Consider the following 21,681-nt stretch of genomic DNA (forward strand, 5'->3'; position numbering starts at 1 on the left):
TTCCCTCCCTCTTTTCTTTTATCTTTATTTATTTCTTTCTAAAGAGTGGATTGATATTGATTTGAGACTAAACTTCCTTCCTTCCTTCCTTCCTCCCTTCCTCCCTCCCTCCCTCCCTCTTTTCTTTTATCTTTATTTATTTCTTTCTAAAGAGTGGATTGATATTGATTTGAGACTAAACTTCCTCCCTCCCTCCCTCCCTCTTTTCTTTTATCTTTATTTATTTCTTTCTAAAGAGTGGATTGATATTGATTTGAGACTAAACTTCCTTCCTTCCTTCCTCACTCCCTCCCTCCCTCTTTTCTTTTATCTTTATTTATTTCTTTCTAAAGAGTGGATTGGTATTGATTTGAGATTAAACTTCCTTTTTTTTTCCTTCCTTCCTTCCTTCCTTCCTTCCTTCCTTCCTCCCTCCCTCTTTTCTTTTATGTTTATTTATTTCTTTCTAAAGAGTGGATTGATATTCATTTGAGACTAAACTTCCTTCCTTCCTTCCTTCCTTCTTCCTTCCTTCCTTCCTTCCTTCCTTCCTTCCTTCCTCCCTCCCTCCCTCCCCTCCCTCCCTCCCTCCCTCCCTCCCTCCCTCTTTTATTTTTATTTATTTCTTTCTAAAGAGTGGATTGATATTGATTTGAGACTAAACTTTTTGGAAATCTTTTGATATTATATCACTAATATGAGAAGAAAAGTAGAAACCAAAGTTTGGCATGTGAGGTGTTAAAAGCAGGTTTGCAGCACCTTGTAAGTTCTGGTGTTTACCTTTCAAACCTTTGGCAACACAAGGGTTGATGGTGGAAATTTTGCACATAGTACCCTCTGGTTTTGTCTGAAATTGTTCTGCTGTGTCTAGTGGTTTAAATAAGCCCAGTAACATACAAAAGTATTATCAAGAACATGACATGTTAGATAAATTAACAAATTTAATAAATGGGTATACTTCATATATTAAGTTTATATACCAACCTAAACTTCACAGTGTTTGGTGACTTTTCATTCTTGATGCTTATTTTCTGAACACAGCGTAGGGGTTATGCGAGATGCAGGCTAGGCTATGAGGATGAGGCGAGTTCTTGAATGGCTTTTTGCTAGTCCTGGCTGTTCATGCACAGGTGGCTGAAAAACTTGTAACCGCCAAAATATCTCCACTTTATTTGTGTTCACCATCTTAAGCTTTCCAGTCTGGGAAATGACTTGCTTTGCACTCCAGCTGCAATTAAGAAAAAAAATGTCATCAGGACACTATTTGTTTCTTTTGGAGGACTTGGTAATCAGGATTGGCTCCACGTAAGTGTTATCTGAAGATAAGACTCCTTCAATGCCAAGTAGTGATTTTTTTTTTTTTTTTTTTTTTTTACTTTTCCTGCCTTTCAGACCTTTCTTTTTTTTTTAGAAGCTAAATGCCTTGTTTGACTTCTCATGATAAAAGGATATAGAAATATATATAATTGCCTTAGTTGCTAACTCAGGAGGTAATAAATTTTCTTTGTACAATGCTTTATGTTACTGAAAAGAGAGGCTACACTGATTTGCTCATGGGGATGCTCTTTGCTGTGTGTTCCCTTAGTCTGACATTATATTAGCCTGTGACTTTTAGCAGCGTGCATTTGTGCCTCGTGTGTGTTGCATCCATTCTTTCACTGCCTGCTTTTTGGTTGCTTTTTGTTTTCATTGGAACCTGAATCACTCAGTCTCTTGGTTGTGAATTTAATTCTATTCACTGCCTGAAAGTGAGGTGAATGCTTGGGAGCAATAGGCACCTCTTTAGATTTTCTGGGAGGCAAGTGTACAATGACTGGTAACTATTCTATGATTCTATAACATGAACAACTGGAATTTCTTTGAAATGTAGTCTTCCTTGGAGTTGTACAGAGTAATTGGTTATCTTTATTTGCATTCTGAACTCCAGCACTAAGCACTTTGTTAGTTTTTGGTTATTTCCCCTCTTTCATTTACACATTACAGAATTGCTTATTATTGATGCAAATTATGAAGTCAAAACCAGAACCAGGGCTTCCGTAGACTGAACTGTTTGATACCATTCTGCCTTTCCTAGGGGAAAAAAATAGCTTGTAGGATGGGCAACAAATTCTGAATTACTTATTTCAACTACTTTACACGTTACTGTGATGGCAATGAATGGATTCAGGAGGTTTAGTTTCAACAGTGATCAAACTTGTACTAATGTGGAAGTAGTTTTCTTTTCTCTATCCTTTTTTTCAATTAAAAAAAGGAAAACAAACCAAACCCTACCTTGTGATACTGGTGTACATTTAATTTCTAATACCGTGGCTGCATACTTGCCATAACATGCACTTGGCTTCTGTTCAGTGTTGAAAAGCAGTTTTTATTTTGAGGCTGTGTTAAAACATATTCAGTCTTATATTTCAAAGCGTATGTACTCACTTAAACTATATTTGTTGTTACAAGCACTGTTAAGCTGCAAATGAAAGAGCCACCTGTAACAATTCCCATTTATATGTGTCTAAAGAAAGTAACCTCAAATAAAAGAAATGCTGGAACTGGGGAAGGATGTGTATGTTTCCATTCTAACTTGAGAGATCATCGAACAGGTACACCCTGCACTGAACAGCCACTGTGTATGTTTGGATGGTTATCTGCATGTTGGGGAAAACTTCATTCCTCAAAACCAGGAAATGTAAAATGTTCTCCCCTTTTAAAGCAATACCAGTCAATTTTTAATTACTGAAAACTTCAGAATAAAAAAAAAATATTTTTTTTAACCCTCCCAAATGCAGCATATTCAATCAAGAGATCTCTTTTGGGTATCAGATATGCATGTGTTGTCACTGGTTTTAGAGTAAATTGATAAAACGAAATGGGACCCATGAAACATCCAGTGGTTTATTCTTTACAATAACTTCATTAATTCTTTTTGACCCCATTTACTTATCAGTTCAAAGGAAGATGCGTTGACTAAAGGCCTGCAAACTCTGAGAAAACATACATTTTACTATGTTTCTCAGTACTTGCATAACTTAAAATGTTACTAAGGCAATTACTAATTTATCCCCCAAAATAGACTTTAGAACAATCAAATACACAAGTTTAATATAGCCAGTTTATTTCATTTGCTGTAATATTTGTCATACTTTGTTACATGCTGTTAATTATAAGAGAAGACACTGACCTGTACATGCTTTAAAACACTTATATGTTTATGGATGGTAATGACATTCATCTGAGAATATATAAGGCTAAAGAGAGAGGTTTTCTTGCTATTACTGTTTAACTGGATATTGTTTTGATAATCTAATCTTACTGTTACACAGGGCTGTATCTGGTAAATGGAGGAGAGTATAATTTATAATGAATAGTATATCTTTTAAATGTACAAAGAAAAATACACATACTCATGCACATACATGCTTTTTAACTTCTAGGGGGAAAAAAACTGGAGGAGATAAAATGGTGGAAACAGTCATTTGTTTGTTTTTCCCTAGGAAAGTGAGGGAAAAGTACAGTTGTTGCATTTCTGGGCAGGATGTGCATTGAACCATTTGATCAGCAGGGTATGATCAGTGTTTGACATACCTGTTCTAATGCAGACCACGTCCCTTTTAAATTTTTCTTCCAGGTCTCTTAAAAGAACTTTCTAAAACATTCCCCATATTTGCTGCAAAAAGATAAGTCTTTTATATTAATCTGTTGGAGGAACTCTTCCAATTTGAGAGCCCTGCTACCTGGTTCAATGTTATTATTGATTTGTCAAAGTCTTTTCGTGCACAGGCAAGCATGAGACATGCATACACTCTGTTGTACTGTGCATGATACTCAATTTCATCCATTTAAAGAAGAATTAATTTGAAATGGGGGAAATACTGCTGTTCAGTAATCCAGTTCTCCAGCATTACTGACATGTGTGCCATGTGCTTGCCAACGCTTGCATGCAGCATATATGCTGTATGCGTGCTGAATATTTCTATTTCTGAGTGTATAAATCATGAATGGAAACTAATTGTATTTGACAAAGCAAACATCCCAAATAGCAAAGGTCTTTCTCAACTCAAAGTGGCTGCAAATCAGCTTCTAAATATTGTCACTGAAATTAATATCTAGATTTAATAGTTCTTGCCAATCCTGTGTCTTGGGGGGGGGGGGGGGGGGGAAGCATTGCATTAATGCATGATATAGAAAGGATAAATTTGCCTTTAAATTGGAATGCAGTTCAAAGTGACTGAATTCTCCCAATTTCAGCCACTATATTTGCCAAAGAACAAACTGGAAAATGGAACTGGTATCATTCACCTGCTCCTGCTTCACTGGGAGGTTTGGGGAAGGGACTTCCTATGAAGATAAAAGCAGAATAGGTTATGGATAAACTGTAACAACCACTAAACTTGACAATCTGAAGTAGTGTAAGTTTACTTTTAAATTCATTTAGCACAGAAAAGTTGTAAGAAATGGTACTGGCTTAAAAATTCTTTATCAGCAGTTATTGATATCCCTGGTAATCACAAGTAGGCTGATTTATAGGAAGGTTTGCTACGTTTTGCTGTTAGCACTAAATATATACATATATATATGATGGCTGAACATACTTTATTCTGTTACTTTTAAATTGCTTAAACTGGATAAAATAGTTCAACTATAAACTTTTTAGACTTGAGAGATTAATATTTTGGATTACAAGAACTCAAGGAGAAGGAAAATATCATGTTCCTCTTAATAGGTATTACCCCTAGGACACCAGTAACTAGCTGAACAAACATTGGATAAGTATGTATATATATTATGTACAGTTTGTTTCAAAAATTAGTTTATTTCTGTGGTTCTGGTTTATTGTGCAAGGTGTGGTCAGCAGGGCAGAAATACAGAAAATAGCGTCTCCCTTGCAGGAAACTTAAATCTGACTATAAAATTCAGTTATTTCTTTAAATCAGCTGTAGCTCACTGAGGAATAAAGACTTAATGATTGTTCATACTGCTTCCTCTGAAATATTTCAGTCTAGGCTTTCAGCTGATTTGTCCATTAAAATTCTTCATTGGAAATGAATCTGTTGGTGTCCAGAAATATTTCAGGGGTTTGTTTTAATCATTTAGCTGTCCTTTCATGTTTCTAAACCAGATTGATCTGTCTGAACTCCAGAGGAGTTACAATCATGTTCTTTAAAATAATCTGCTTCATATGAACTTTTCAGAGGTCTGTCAAAAGCTGTCTCTGTCTGCATAAGGGACTTGGCTGATAAAGTCTTGAGAAAAAACAGTGACTGAAAGAGTCAAATTACAGAAATTTCATGTTGTCTTGTATCAGCATGTCACCAATGCAGATACTTCACCCATTTTGAACCTTCAAAAAAAACAGCTGTGTCATAGTGACTGATACCAGTTCCATTTTGCCTACCAGCTCAGTTGATTTTATATTTTGTTTCTCATTTATGATGGAATAATCAGCAGCTCTTTTTCTCATTTATTTTCTCATATTTTTATTCCAGGATTTGCCTCTGAAGCAGGGAGTGTCTGCATTAAAAATGACCTGTAGTTCTCTGCTTCATAGGTTAGAAACTTATTTTAATATTTTGTGGCTAAACACAGTCCCGTCTTTTTCAAAAATAAAAAAATGTCCAACAATAACTGGTTTAATTAGCATTGAATGTGGATTATAAGCATTTTGTATTGGGGCTTACATTATTTTGGATGAATTTGTGTAGAAACACAAATAATTAGTCCAGCCAAGGCAATGAAAGCTGTGTTTGCTTGCCATTTTTATGAATTAACATTAAGCTTTTAAAAACTTGATTCCAGTGGCTCATACTAAATCTCATTTGGGCATTTCCAAAGTACTGTATTGGTTAGGCTGTATTGCTTTAAGGATTTTCATTCTAAAACTTACCAAATTCCAAATACTTGTTGGGGGAAAGAAATCTGTTCATAAATCACTTTGTGTCAATGGGACTGCTATAGCCAGCACACACAGAACCATGTATCTTGTATTTACTTCTGAATTATACACCGCAGATGCTTCTTCAGCTCCTTCCTCTTCTTCCATGGGCGGTGCTTGCAGCTCCTTTACCACCTTATCCAGTCCTACCATTTACTCTACCTCAGTCACCGACAGCAAGGCTATGCAAGCGGAGAGCTGCTCCTCAGCTGTGGGGGTAAGTACCAGAGGGGTAAGTGAAAAGCAGTTAACCAGTAATGCAGTCCAGCAGCAGCAGTCAACGCCGAAGAGACACACAGTCCTGTACATCTCGCCACCACCTGAGGACTTGCTGGACAACAGTCAGATGTCCTGCCAGGATGAGGGGTGTGGATTGGAGTCAGAACAGAGCTGCAGTATGTGGATGGAGGATTCACCCTCCAACTTCAGTAACATGAGTACCAGTTCCTACAATGATAACACTGAGGTGCCACGTAAATCACGCAAACGAAATCCAAAGCAGAGGCCAGGGATCAAACATCGAGATTGTGAAGAGTCCAATATGGATATATTTGATGCCGACAGTGCCAAAGCGCCTCACTATGTCCTTTCTCAGCTCAGCACGGAAAGCAAAGGCAACTCAAAAGCAGGAAATGGGTTGGTATCTGCCTTTTTTTTTTTTTTCCTATCACCATATTTAAAACCAAACTAATAAAACTCTCCCCATGCCCTGTCAAGTATTCTATTCAGGTTCTCACATAAATCCCTTCTCTGCTGTTCCCTTTTGAGTCCTAGCCTGTGATAAGGTCTCATTAGACTTGGTAATCTTTTAGAAGATAAAGCTGAACTTCCCTGCAACCATTGAACGCAGGGCTGATGAGCTCATCTGTATTGTTGTTTAAATGAAATTCCTCAAAGATTGTGCAATTCCATTTATAGAATGGCAATGAAAATGTATTTAAAAAGAAAGGCAGAAGTGGACTGGATGCATCCTAAATCTTAATGGGTTTTGCAGGATTTTATGTGAGGATTTCAGTCTGTACACTTTATCTGCTTCTGTGTTTGCCTCTCTTTATTTATCAAATAGAGAGAGTGATGGGAGTAGAAGTGAATGACTTGTTAGGCTTTCTCATCATTGAAGTTAACATATGCTTTACTTTTTTATAAAATATTAAGATGATATGGTGAACTGGTTAACCAGATTTTGTTTTTTCTTGTGAATTCACTTCTGTATTTTGATTTTTTCAGAAATAAATCTCTAATCCTGTTTCTCTCTGTGCTTCTGGGTTGTATGCATGCGTGTGTCTGTACGTGGGCATGCCTGGGTGGTGGTCTCTCATCTCTTCCACTTTATACCGTTCACAAAATGCATTTCAGTAGTTGCTTAAAGAGGAAAAAGTCCATCAGTTTACAATAGTGTGTTGATGCATTTTTATTTTTAACTTGTGGATTTTTTAGTACTTTTAAGATGGTTGAGAGAATAGATTTGGCTTTTTTATTTTTTTATTTTTTTTTCTGGTTGTGGGGTGGTGTATTTTGGTTTTTTTTACTCTTATGTGCTTGCAGTATGTTCTAATGTTCATCACAGTAATGGTGAATGTGAAAATTTGACTGATGGGAAATATTATGAACTTCTCATATTCCAAAGGGAAAGAGCCTGGAGTCTGTATTCCCAGGGTCATTGCAGTTCCATACTTAAAATTTCACTGTGAGAAAGTGATTCTGAGAAACTCTCCAGAGTGTTGCCAGCCGGGTACCGTGTCGGGGCCCATGGAGCTGCCTGGTACCAGGAGCATTGACTCTGCTACCTACCAGTGGGTCTCCTAGTGTCTCCTTACAACAACCAGTAGTTGTAACTGCTTGGCTGCAGTCCAGCATCTCTTGTTTTCACCAGCTGAAATCACTGATAATAAAGTAAAACCTTAGTACATGGTAGACCCAAAGAAGCAAATTATCATATGTAAGGCAGCTGCTTGGCGGGAGGAAACTGCCTCCACTGAGCAGAGAGGGTCAGGTGTTCTCTTACAAAGGGAAGGAACTTTGTTGGAGGGCAAGAGCTGTGACTGTAAATGTGATCTCTGGGCAGAGAGGAAAGATTTTGTAAACTCTGGAACAGTATGAATACTCCATCCCTGGCAGTGTTCAAGATCAGGTTGGACAGGGTCTTGAGCAACCTGGTCTAGTGGAAGGTGTTCCTGTCTATGGCAGGGGGTTGGAACTAGATGATCTTAAGGTTCTTTCCAGCCCAAACCAGTCTCCAATTCTGCAATCTCAATCTAAATCATCACAAGACTGTAATGTTCCCTAAAATATTAGGGGCTACCCAGTGGACATTCATCATTGCTGTCAGGAATACTCTGTGAACTCAGGGGGAGATGATAATTTTTTTCCCAACAAGTCATATGCAGGCTAGATTGAACTGCATCAAACTCTTATGTAACAGAATTGTCCTTTTGAATAAAAGCTCTGGGGCAAGAGCTAGCCAGGATATTAGAAAACTTAATTTTGCAGCTGGAATATGGAGATTTAGCCTTGCAAATCTAGGTCACAGTAGTGACTGGTTTGTTTGGTTGATTTTTTTTTTTAATTTTCCAGCCCTATGGAGTTCAGCCAAGGGAGTTTGTTTACTTTTGGCTTAAAGAGCAAGGAAAGCAGCCTTGCTAATTTGTGAAGTGGAAATAGCATTTGTCTCAAAAGACACTTCTAGTTGGTGGTCTTCAAAAGCTAGGAATAGTTTCCTGTGGAAACTGTTGGAATTTGTGAAAGCCTTTCTAGAAATGGTTGAATTAATGGTGATTTAGGGCAGAGAGGCTCAGGTTTCCAATGTGCTTGGTCTCATCTTCGCTTTCAGGTCTTCACTGGGAACAGCCCTGATGCCAGTGCAAGACCAGGTAAACCTTAACTCAGGAAATTTGTTCTAAGTAGAATCATGGGGTTTGCTACTTACACTTCTTGTTTAGAAAAGAAGTGCTTGCTTTGAGGAGACATTGTCTGGTAATGGTTAAGCTAGTAAATAAATGTGTGTATGAAATGTTTTATTATATGTATGTGCACAAATATTAGAATTCTAAATAAACTAAATTAAAAGGATGTGTAAATGATATATCCTTGGAATTTGAGAAGATAGACCACTGAGTTCTGGTGAAGGCTTTACAATAGCTTTCAAGTTCAGCTATTCTAATTGAAAGTAATGATTACTTTTGGTTTCTAGAGGGAAGACTTTCAAAGTAATGATTAGGCAGCATAAATTTGACAACTTATTAAATAATGGTATGTTGACAATTCAGGTAACTTGGGGTTTAAGGGTAAAGTATTCTCAGGAGAACAGAGTTGTGTTGGAGAGGCCAAAGTGTTAATGTTGCACTGCTAAAACTTTGCATTTTGAGTGTTGAAAGTGAATTTTGTTTTGATGGCTGCCTCTCTTAACACTCTCCTTTGAAATTCAGTAGTATTTCAGTCACTCCTATTAATTTAGGGAGCAGGAACTTCCATGTGTGACAAGGTCAAGCTAAGCGATCCTTGTGTGGCATCTTTCTGTGGAGCATTCTCCTGTGACAAGGTGCAGGAAGCATGGGGCCCAGGCACAGGACTGGGAAAGATGTGATGGTGCCTGCAGCAGCTGGGGTTACCCAGTGTGACTTCTTGTGTTCCCTGGGGGAAGCCAAGAAGTTGTAGATCTGTGATTTAAAATTCTGAGGAAGAAAAAGAGAAGATATTCTCTGCAAGTTCATATACGTATTCTTTTTAATTAGTAGTCCATTGGAGTAATGACCTGAGAGGAAGAATAGAGCGATTATCTAATGAGCTTGAGTTTGATTAGTGTTTTTGATTAACTTGTACAGAAGTGAGGAGCATAGTGCTGTTAATTACAGTTTATTTAGTGTATCACAGGTTTTGACTGTGCTACACTGAAGAGGAATTTTGTTCCTTTCATTTTCCTAAGAGAAAGTATGTTTTTACATAGTGTTTTAGTTTGGTTTAAACAGCCTGTTTGACCAGACTGTGGCAGAGTAATCAGGACTCCTTGGCAGAAAGATAGTACTCTTGCAGGGTTTTTTTAATGCTGTTTGTTTTTGGGTTGTTTTTTTTTTTATCTAGAACCTGCCTCTCTACTGTTACTTGGTTGAGGATGAGTGTGCAAGGCAGCCAGGGCTGCTCAGGGATGCACTGGCCATCTGCCCTAGACTCAGCTGGATGAGCAGGCGGCTTTGCTGGGCTGTCTGTGGGGAAGTGGTTCACCTTCACAAACAGAAAAACATGAATGAAATTCATACAAAGCACAGAGCTCATAACTGCTCAGCAGTATCCATTTTAACCCTTTGTTACATGTATTAAAAGGTTTTGGATGCTTAGTAGGAGATGTGGTGAAATCAGGGGGCAAAGTGCCTGACCTTTCCTTGAGCAGAAGACCCTTCCATAAGAAAAGACAGGTTGAGAGAGCTGGGCTTGTTCAGCCTGGAGAAGAGGAGGTTCCAGGGAGACCTTAGAGCAGCTTCCAGTGCCTAAAGGGGTGGACAAAGAATCTGGAGAGGGACTTTTTATAAGGGCAGGTAGGGACAGGACAAGGGGGAATTGTTTTAAACTGACAGGGGTGAGATTGAGATGAGATCTTGGGAAGAAACTCTTCCCTGTGAGGGTGGTGAGGTGCTGGCACAGGTTGCCCAGAGAAGCTGTGGCTGCCCCATCCCTGGCAGTGTTCAAGGCCAGGTTGGGAGGAGCTTTGAGCAACCTGGTCTAGTGAAAGGTGTCCCTGCCCATAGCAAGGGGTTGGAACTAGATGAGGTTAAAGGTCCTTTCAAACCCAAACCACGCTATGAAAAGTGGGAAAGGCTGTGCAGGGGCTGGGGAATGACTTGGAAATGTTTGCGTACCATGTGGCTGTGTGCTATTTGTTGCACAGTAAGAGTTTTAGGAAAGGCGCTGATAATGTTTGTTAGTATAAATCATCAGTTAATTGGGAATGAGAGCACTATGGGTTACCCCAGCCTTCAGGTCAGTGAAAAAGTCTTGCAGAGGCAAAGCTCTCAGTAAACAATTTTGAAGAAAAAGCATTTCTTTCACCCCCCTCCATGAGAATTAAAAATCCTGGATAAATTGCTTCCATGTGTTGCACATTGAAACAGAATTTGCTTTTTAAGCAATTCACACCTGTTATATAAACCGCTTTCTTGAGTCATTAGCTGTTAGAAACTACTTTTTGGTAGTAAAGAATATTACATTTGCGGAAATCCATTGAGCCCTTTTTCTACCTGTACTATTTGCCATGGCATGTTTACATTTGCTGGTGTTAAATGAGGTTATTAGACTTCATTATACAAACCTGCTCTGTATAAGATCAAGAGTTATTCCATTGTGCTTTAAAGTGAACACAAAATTGATCATACAATGCTATACTTTGGAGGGCTTCTTCATTCGGGTTTTAATTATGGAACTGAACACAGGATACATCTTAAGGTATGCACCTGGAACAAAACAGTCCTTTTGCATACACTGCAGATTTCAAATTGGTGCAATTATGTCATAGCTTTTTACAATAACTAATTTGGTTTAAACAAATTTATCAGTCTGTTTTGATAGAAATTAGTATTTGAGTTTGCATGGATATGCAAGTTCAGGTGGAGACAGGCATGAGGCTGTTTTCCTATTTAAAGAAGTATCATTTAACCTTAAATCCATTCTCTGTGTGTGTGTACATATGTATATTTGTTACAGACACAAAACAGCTTATTCATACAGTACCAGGCTGTATCATATACTGTGAAAAAGCAGATTGTGAGCCTTCTGTTTAACATAGTTTAATGCTAATTGCTTTTCCCTTCCTTCATGTTTACTCTCTGAAAAGCAGTTCCTATTTACACTGGATGGAGGAGGCAGGGAAGCGTCATTCCTCTTCATCCTGCAGGTTTCCTTCTCTGTCAGAAAGAGAATTCCAAAGTTTGCTCTCAACTATAACTCTTCTATCTGTTAATATACATTCTTTATCTTTTTAGCTTTTTTGTAATTTAGTTTGTTTTTATTGAGGAGCTGCTTATAACATCTTTTTAATGGCCTGCTTTGACTTCCCAGAGCATCAGAAAACCAGAAAGGAGCTGGAGAGAAGAAGTCCCCAGTGTTGTGTGGTCAGTATCCAACTAAGAGTGAGGGGAAAGAGCTGAAGATCGTGGTACAGCCAGAAACCCAGCACAGGGCTCGTTACCTGACTGAAGGCAGCCGAGGCTCAGTGAAAGACCGGACACAGCAAGGCTTTCCAACTGTCAAGGTAGGCTGCTTAGTTTTGGGTGATATGGGGACTCCTTCCCAAGCGATGCTTTAGTAGAATGGTAAATGGTTCATCTCAAATAGGCCTAGAATCTCTGGTTTTAAAGGGGGGGGGGGGGGGGAGATGTTGCAGTCTCTGCTGTAGAGACTGTACTCTTATCTCTTGCATGTACCAAGTGGTCTCATTTACATCACAGTTAAAGGAGGAAGCTTTATGTCAAGGCAGTGATGTATAATCTGTGATGCATGTCCTGTTAGACTGCAGTTACACAAACTGTCTAAATAGACAGTTGAAGCATGAAAAACTAGGATAGTGAAATGCTGTAACTGCACTTGACAAATTTAGCGTGTTCCCTGTATAGACTTTGATGCCTTAAAGTTTTGGTGTTGCTGGTCGCTCTCTCTGAGGCAGGGATGAGCAGCACACAGGACTGAATGGTGTCCTCAGTCCTGATCAAGGGGAAGGATCTGGATAGAGCAGATGCAGTCAGGAATCTGGGCCTTGGCTGCATAGCTGGTTTCTCCAGCATGTGTTTATCTTCTTTGTTCATCCTGCTTCATTTGAAGGGGAGAAAAGGATAACTGATATAATTCACCTTACTCAGAGAGGGTGAAGATTGTTGGTGATGAGGCTTGCCAGCATGATGCTGAGGACTTTAAGTTATTCAGAGGATGGGGACCAAAGCCCAAGTAATGGTTTAAGCCCACCCAGTAACTCAGAAGGACATAGCCACTTGCTCACTCCCCCCCCTTCTTCCCCCCAGCTCCTGGAGGGATGGGGAGGAGAATCAAAAGAATGTAAATCCCATGAGTTGAGATAAGAACAGTCCAGTAAATAAGGTATAATAAAAAAACACTACTACTACCACCAATAATAATAATGATAAAGGAAATAATAAGGGGAGAGAATATAAAACTAAAAGGGGAAAGAAAAAACAACAAACAAACAGAAGTAATGCAAAATACAATTGCTCACCACCTGCCGACCAATACCCAGCCTGACCTGAGCAGTGATCTGGGCCTTCTGGGTAACTTCCCCCAGTTTCTATACTGGGCATGACGTGCTGTGGTATGGAATACCCCTTTGGCTATTTTGGGTCAGGTGTCCTGTCTCAGCTTCCTCCCAGCTTTCCATGCCCCTCCTCACCGGCAGAACATGAGATGGAAAAGTCCTTGATCGGAGTAAACACTGGTGTGTTATCACCATTGTTCTCAGGCTTAATTCAAAAACACAGCACTGCACCAGCTACTAAGAAGAGCACCAGCTCTATTTCAGAGAAGAGATTCAGAGCAGCCAAGTGGAGAAGGACTTGGGGGTGTTGGTCAATGAGAAAATGAGCATAAGCTGCCATTGTCCGCTCGCAGCCCAGAAACCCAGCCGTATCCTGGGCTGCATCAAAAGGAGCATGACCAGCAGGTTGGAGGAGGTGATCCTGCCCCTCTGTTCTGCTCTTGTGAGACTTCACTTGGAGTATTGTGTACAATTCTGGTGTCCTCAACATAAAAAGGACATGGAACTGTTGGAACAAGTCCAGAGGAGGGCCACGAAGATGATCAGGGGGCTGGAGCACCTCCCGTATGAAGACAGGCTGAGGAAGTCGGGGCTGTTCAGCCTGGAGAAGAGAAGGCTGCGTGGGGACCTCATAGCAGCCTTCCAGTATCTGAAGGGGTCCTACAAGAATGCTGGAGAAGGACACTTCACTAGGAACTGTAGTGATATGCCAAGGGGTAATGGGTTCAAACTTAAACAGGGGAAGTTTATATTGGATATAAGGAAGAAGTTCTTTACTGTGAGGGTGGTGAGGCACTGGAATCGGTTGCCCAGGGAGGTTGTGAATGCTCCATCCCTGGCAGTGTTCAAGGCCAGGTTGGACAGAGCCTTGTGTGGGATGGTTTAGTGTGAGGTGTCCCTGCCCATGGCAGGGGGGTTGGAACTAGATGATCTTAAGGTCCTTTCCAAACCTAACTATTCTATGATTCCACGATTCTAAGAAGGAGAAAAATAACTGTTACAGCTGAACCCAGGACAGTATCCACCCCTTATTCCATACCATTCATGTAATGGTCAGATCCCATATTTTTCCATATGTGATCGCTTTTTTATGTCATATATATATATATGTACACACACACACACATAAAGAGAGAAATATCATTCCTTAGTCCACAGACCGTTCCTATAAAGTTCACTGAGTTCATTTAGTCCATGATGTCAGGCTCCATCTCTTGTAACAGCCTTTCAGGGCAGGAGAGATGGTGTGTAGTGTTGGATTGTTGCCTGCTGACAACACCGCCAAACCCTTCTGATCACTGCTGAGCTCATCTGGTTTCATTGAAGTTCATTCTTTGTTGGAGTGGTGATCTGAGGGAAGTCAGGGTCAATCGATGGTGATCTAAGGACAGTTCTGCTGCTGCTGGCTTTTCACATGACTTTATTCTCTGCTGATGATCATGACAGCACATACCTACCTTTCAAAGCCCAGAGTGGCAGAGATGGGCATCCAGCTGTTGTGCTATTAAAGTGTTATATAGCAGGCAAGAGCATATAATTGAGCTCATTGGCTGTTTTCCCCTAAAATCAAATCTCCTTGAGGTACACATTGGACTTCCTCATCTTCCTGCATCACCCACCAAGTATGTCCCGGTCCCTGAGCAAAAGCAATCCCACGAGTGGGTTTGCCTTTACCTGAAGCAGGAATAACCCAGACTGTCTTCCTCAGCAAATTCTCTCTGCGCACAACAGGAACTTTATCCCCTTCTACAGTATGTAAAAGTTCTGACTGGGCTGGGCCAGCCCTGTTGGCAGATCCTCTGGTGTTGACCAACCAGGTGGCCTTTGGTAAATGTGTATCCTAATGTTTGAAAATCGTAGAATCATAGAATCGTAGAATAGTTAGGGTTGGAAAGGACCTCAAGATCATCTAGTTCCAACCCCCCTGCCATAGGCAGGGATACCTCACACTAAACCATCCCACCCAAGGCTTCATCCAACCTGGCCTTGAACACTGCCAAGGATGGAGCACTCACAACCCCCCTGGGCAACCGATTCCAGTGCCTCACCACCCTAACAGGAAAGAATTTCCTCCTTATATCCAATCTAAACTTCCCCTGTTTAAGTTTTAACCCGTTACCCCTTGTCCTGTCACTACAGTCCCTGACGAAGAGTCCCTCCCCAGCATCCCTATAGGCCCCCTTCAGGTACTGGAAGACTGCTATGAGGTCTCCAGGCAGCCTTCTCTTCTCCAGGCTGAACAGCCCCAACTTCCTCAGCCTATCTTCATATGGGAGGTGCTCCAGCCCCCTGATCATCCTCGTGGCCCTCCTCTGGACTTGTTCCAAGAGTTCCATGTCCTTTTTATGTTGAGGACACCAGAACTGCACACAGTACTCCAGGTGAGGTCTCACAAGAGCAGAGTAGAGGGGCAGGATCACCTCCTTCGACCTGCTGGTCACGCTCCTTTTGATGCAGCCCAGCATACGGTTGGCTTTCTGGGCTGTGAGCACACACTGCCGGCCCATGTTCATTTTCTCATCGACCAGCACCCCCAAGTCCTTCTCTGCAGGGCCACTCTGAATCTCTTCTTTGCCCAGTCTGTAGCTGTGCCTGGGATTGCTCCGACCCAGGTGTTGGACCTTGCACTTGTCATGGTTGAACTTCATAAGGTTGGCATCAGCCCACCTTACAAGCATGTCAAGGTCCCTCTGGATGGCATCCCTTCCCTCTAGCATATCAGTGACTCTCAGTGTAGTTTTTAACAGCCCATTGTACCATTCGGTTTTCCTAGAGGCTGGTGCATGATAGGGTATTTGATATACCCACTCAATGCCATGCTTATTGGCCCAAGTATCTATAAGGTTATTCCAGAAATGCATCCCATTTTTTGACTCAGTTCTCTCTGGGGTGCCATGTCACCACAAAATTTGTTTCTCAAGGCCCAGGATAGTGTTCTGGGCAGTGGCGTGGAGCACAGCATATGTTTCCAGCCATCCGGTGGTTGCTTCCACCATGGTAAGCACATGGTGCTTGCCTTGGCAGGTTGGTGTGAGTGTGTGTCAGTCTGCCAGGCCTCCCCATATTTGTACTTCAGCCATCGTCCTCCATACCAGAGAGGCTTTAACCATTTAGCTTGTTTAATTGCAGCACGTTTCACAGTCGTGAATAACCTGGGTAATAGTGTCCATTGTTAAGTCCACCCCTTGATCATGAGCCTATCTGTATGTTGCATCTGTGCCTTGATGGCCTGAAGTGTCAAGGGCCCACCAGCCCAAAAATAATTCACCCTTATGTTGCCAGTCTAAGTCCATCTGAGCCACTTCAATCTTAGCAGCTTTGACAGGTGCTCTATTTCCATTGCTGCAACCACCCCTACAGGGCATTTGTCACCATCCATGAGTCAGTATAGAGATAAAGTACTGGCCACTTTTCTCATTCAGCAATGTCCAAGGCCAGCTGGATGGCTTTCACCTCAGTAAACTGACTTGATTCACCCTCTCCTTCAGCAGTTTCTGCAACCTGTTGTAAGGGACTCCATACTTCCATCTCTGATGCTTTCCCACAATATGGCAGGACCCATCAGTAAAGAAGGCATATTGCTTCTTACTTTCTGACAGTTTATTATACAGTAGGGCCTCTTCAGCACCCATCACCTTCTCCTCTGGTGACATTCCAAAATCTTTGCCCTCTGGCCAGTCCATGATGACTTCTAGAATTCCTGGATAACTGGGATTTCCTATTTGACCTTGTTGTGTGTTTAGTGCAGCCTTCTTACTCCATGTAGCATCAGTTGCATGATGTGTAGAGGAGACATTGCCTTTGAACATCCAGCCCAGCATGGAGAACTTGGTTGTCAGGAGGAGCTGTGCTTCAGTGCTGGTCACTTCTGAAGTAACTCGAACATGTTCATAGGCTGCCAGTATCTCTTTTTCAGTTGGGGTATAGCTGGCCTCAGGTCCTCTGTATCCCTGACTCCAAAAGCTGAGGGGTTGACCTCAAGTCTCCCCTGGAGCTTTCTGCCAGAGGCTTCAAGTAGGAGCATTCTCCCCAGCTCAAGTCAAAAACAGGGCACTGTACCAGCTGCTAAGGAGGAGAAAAATGACTGTTACAGCTGAACCAAGGACACAAATGAAGTAACATGAGGAAGAAGGCTACAAAGAGATCTTTCACATTCCTGTTCAGAAGGGAAAAATTCAAATGCTGTTCTTCAGTGGCTGCACATGCCCGGTGTGTGAATCTGCAGGTCATGTTTCTTTCCTTGTGTAGTCACAGGGCTGTGACTGAACTGGAATTGCAGAGACTTGGTTTAGTCTATGTGTCTGGAATGCAGTTGTGAATATGCATCAGCTGTTTAGAAAGAAGAGAGGAAGTCATTTATCCTGAGGAGCTCCTTGACTGCTCAGATCTCCAGCATGAAATTGGAGACCAGAGGAGGGAGGAAGTTCAGGGATAATGTTTTGGTATCTGTTACAGACTGCCTGACTAAGAAGACAGTAGATGATACAGTAGTCTTCTGTGTAGAGATATCTCTGACCGTGGAAGGTTTCAGCCATCTGTCCATCTGCATGGATGGCTACATAGCCTGGTGGAAGCAATCAAAGAACTTGAGGGCTGTACTTGTGAAGGTTTCCTAATGCAAATGGTAGAAAGGCTTACCAGGAGTAATGCTTTACTTGACTTACACAGAGACACATAGAAGAACTCTCAAATACCATTACAAAAGTTGCAGTGACAAGAGTATAAATGTGAGCATGGGGACTGAACAGAATACAGACTGGCATTACATGCTTATTGTAACTGAGGCAAATGTCATCCTGGTTGTTGTGGGAGGAGTGTGGCCAGCAGGTCAAGTAAGTAGACAACTCTGTCTCTTATCATACAAATAAAAAGTGTGAAAGACATTTACATTTCTATGTTTTTCATAGTTATGCCACTTTGAGAAAGCAGCAAAGAGTTCTCAATCCAAACTAATTTACCAGGTCCACAAAGAAGCTTTGTTTATGATAGAGCCCTTAAAATTTGTGCTGAATACTGCTGAGAGAGTATAAGAGTTGTCATGGTTTAAGCCTAGCCAGTAACTCAGAACCATGCAGCTGCTTGCTCACTCCCCACCTTATTCCCCACTCCCAGAGGGATAGGGAGGAGAATCGAAAGAATGTAACTCCCACGGGTTAAGAACAGTCTGGTAACTAAGATACAATATAAAACTACTACTACTGCCACCAGTAGTGCCTTATGTGTCATAAGGGACTCCATTCAGCTGGTCTTGGACATTGCTGAATGAGAAACATGGCCAGTACTTTATCTCTGTACTGACTCATGGATGGTGGCAAAGGCCCTGTGGGGGTGGTTGCAGCAATGGAAGCAAAGCAACTAGCAATGCAGAGGTAAACCCATCTGGGCTGCTACACTGTGGCAAGATATCTCTGCCTGGGTGCAGAACCTGGTGATAAAGAAAAAAAGCTAAGCAGGGTCAGGCTCAGTTAGTACTTGGATGGGAGACTGCCTGGGAATCCCGCGTGCTGTAGGCTTTTATTTTTAATGATAAGGGGAATAACAAGGGGAGAGAATACAATTGCTCACCACCTGCCGACCGATACCCAGCCCGACCCGAGCAACAATCTGGGCCTTCTGAGTAACTCCCCTCAGTTTATATACTGGGAGTGATGTGCTGTGGTATGGAATACCACTTTGGCTAGTTTGGGTCAGGTGTCCTGTCTCTGATTCCTCCCAGTTTCCTGTGCCCCTCCTCACTGGCAGAGCATGAGACTGAGAAAGTCCTTGATCAGAGTGAACATTATGTAGCAACAACTAAAAGCATTGGTGTGTTATCAGCACTGTTCTCAGGCTGAAGTTGAAAACACAGCACTGCACCAGCTACTCAGGAGAAAAAATGACTGCTACAGCTGTACCCAGGGCAGCAGTATACTCATCTTTAAAGTCATGTCTGATAGTGTTAGAAACATCTCCAACACTTCACTTAGTCTTCCTGAGTAATGTAGGAATCCAGTGAAGTTTCATAAGATAAAAATCCATTTATATCATCCTGTTGCTATGGTAATTTAGTGTTCATTTATGTGAAATTTCTTAATGGGCCTTTATTCATCTGAATTTCCTTTTAATTCTTTTAAAAGTTACTCTTTAGTACCTATCAGTGAAAATTCTGTTTGGAAGAGTCTCATGTTACTGAATTTCTGAAAGTTCAAGCTTGCTTTACTAGTAGGCAAACTAGTTCATACACTGCATATAAAAGTCTGCCCAGGCTGGACAGACAAAATGAGTCATTGGATCTTCAGGAAATCTGAGCTAGTGGGGTGTCCTGGGTTCAGCAGTAGCAGTCATTTTTCTCCTTCTTAGTAGGTAGTGCAGTGCTATGTTTTAATTTTTTGGCCTGGGAACAGTGCTGATAACACCGATGTTTTTAGTTGCTGCTCAAATGTTTGGTCTGGCCAAGGATTTTCTGAGCCTCATGCTCTGCCAGGGAGGAGGGGAGGCAGGGAGTGATTCGGAGAAAACTCCAGGAACAAACTTGCCAACAAAGTTTTCAAGCTGACAAGCAGGTATTCTTTATTGCGGCGCCGGGAGACACGGGGGATAGCTCCTCCTAACGTGTGTCTCTCTCTGTTGCTCCACAAGCCGTCCTTATATAGTCCCTGGGCATACATACATTACGTCATTTTCCAGAAAGTTCCCCGCATGCGTACAGAATTGTGGTGGTGGTCTCTGAGGGTCGTTTACTTCTTCCAACAATCTTCATCACTTCTGGCAGCCTTTGGAGCACGCGCAGTAGATGCTCATACCAGTTTAATTGGTTCGTTAGCACAGGAGACATAATAATCCTCCTATCCTCCTACTTATCAGTTAGTTTAACAGTAGCCCATCCTGGACACCTGCCATTCCCAGATACTCCTTATCCCTGTGTCCTGTTCTTCTAGCCTGTTTTTCTTAAAACTCTGTCAACTATAACAATTTATCTTGCACAAGAATGCTCAGTGTGTTCTCTAGCTGCACTCTATTTTTTTTTCTATGTACCATGCACCTCAGTAATTTTCCATTGCTACTGTTACAAAGCCATCAAACTTAGCATTACTTAAAACTGATTCTAAAGGTTTTTATATTCCATTTTGTGATTTTCTGTCCCCCTTGTTTCAGGAGGAAGCAGAGACAGGATACCTGACCTAAGCTAGCCAGAGACGTATTCCATACCACAGCACGTCATGCCCAGGATGTACGGGGAGTTACCTGGAAGGGCTAGTGGACTGCAGGTTTGGATGAGGGATTGGTCGGTGCTCGGCTGGGGGGAGTGGGGCGAGTTATCAGTCAGCTGGTGCTGAGGTGTTGTATTCTTTCCTCTTGTTATTTCCTTTAGCATTATTATTACTGGTGGTAGCAGTAGTGGTTTGTGTTATACCTTAGTTACTAAACTGTTCTTATCTCAGCCCGTGGGAGTTGCATTCTTTTTGATTCTCCTCTCCGTCCCTCCAGGAGTAGAGGGAGGGAAAGAAGGGGGGGAGTGAGTGGACGAGCTGTGTGGATTGGTTTAAACCACGACATGAGGAAAAACCCTGTAAAGGACAAGAGGGCTTTTTTGTTTGTGTTTCTTTTGGGGGGTATTTTAAAGATGGGGAAGAACAGTGTAAAAATATTGCCAGCTCAGTTGAGATCTGGTGCTTGCTCTTTTCTGGCAGCATGGGCACCCGTTCAGATGCATCACTTGTAAGTAGACCGAGGAGAAGCAGCAGATTCTGTCGCCCTTTAAAGAAAACCATGTGTCATGGTTTAAGCCCAGTTGGCAACCCAGAAAAACACACGCAGCCCACTCTCTCACCCCCCCCCCCCTTCCCCTTTTCCTCCCCCAGCTCCCAGAGGGATGGGGAGGAGAATCGAAGGAATGTAAATCCCACGGATCGAGATAAGAACAGTCCAGTAGCTAAGTTATAACACAAACCACTACTGCTACCACCAAGAATGATACAGATAAGGGAAATAACAGGGGAAGAGAATACAACTGCTCACCACCTGCCAACCAATACCCAGCCCGACCGAGCAGTGATCTAGCCCTTCCGGGTAACTGCCCCCAGCTCTACATCTTGGGCATGATGTGCTGTGGTATGGAATACCTCTTTGGTCAGTTTGGGTCAGGTGTCCTGTCTCTGCTTCCTCCTGGCTTCCCCTCCTCCCTGGCAGAGCATGAGACTCAGAAAGTCCTTGGTCAGAGTAAACGTTACTTAGCCACAACTAAAAACATTGGTGTTATCAGCACTGTTCTCAGGCCAAAAGTCAAAACCACAGCACTGCACCACCTACTAAGAAAGAGAAAAATGACTGCTGCTGCTGAACCCAGGTCATCATGTTACTTGATGATTTAGAACTAGAGAGTCTAAAATCAACATGCAACATTAAAACTGTATAAACAAACAAGTGACTTGTCTGGCAAAAAAAAGATTATCCTGAATGCAGATTGTCAGTGGAGGTGTCCCTGCCATCAGTAGCTGATCTTCACTTTGTCTTGCTAATGGTATTGCAAATCTGGAGCAGTTACCACCCAGAT

At 41.8% G+C, this 21,681-nt stretch overlaps 1 protein-coding gene across 9 annotated transcripts in view; it reads left to right on the plus strand.

Annotated features, from left to right (window-relative positions):
* The window catches only part of LOC136004208 (nuclear factor of activated T-cells 5-like), a 219,307-nt gene that overhangs the window by 136,148 nt on the left and 61,478 nt on the right, over positions 1–21,681 (plus strand). For 7 of the 9 annotated variants that reach the window (XM_065660496.1, XM_065660498.1, XM_065660497.1 and 4 more), the window contains exons 3-4: positions 5,977–6,535; positions 11,945–12,137. In XM_065660496.1, the coding sequence (XP_065516568.1) occupies positions 5,977–6,535; positions 11,945–12,137 (752 nt within the window). Of the gene's footprint in view, positions 1–5,453; positions 5,516–5,976; positions 6,536–11,944; positions 12,138–20,346; positions 20,396–21,681 lie in introns of those variants that run through there. The other 2 variants (XM_065660502.1, XM_065660504.1) reach the window with 2 other exon arrangements.

This window comes from Lathamus discolor, chromosome W (genome assembly GCF_037157495.1).
Source record: "Lathamus discolor isolate bLatDis1 chromosome W, bLatDis1.hap1, whole genome shotgun sequence".
Taxonomy (NCBI): domain Eukaryota; kingdom Metazoa; phylum Chordata; class Aves; order Psittaciformes; family Psittacidae; genus Lathamus; species Lathamus discolor.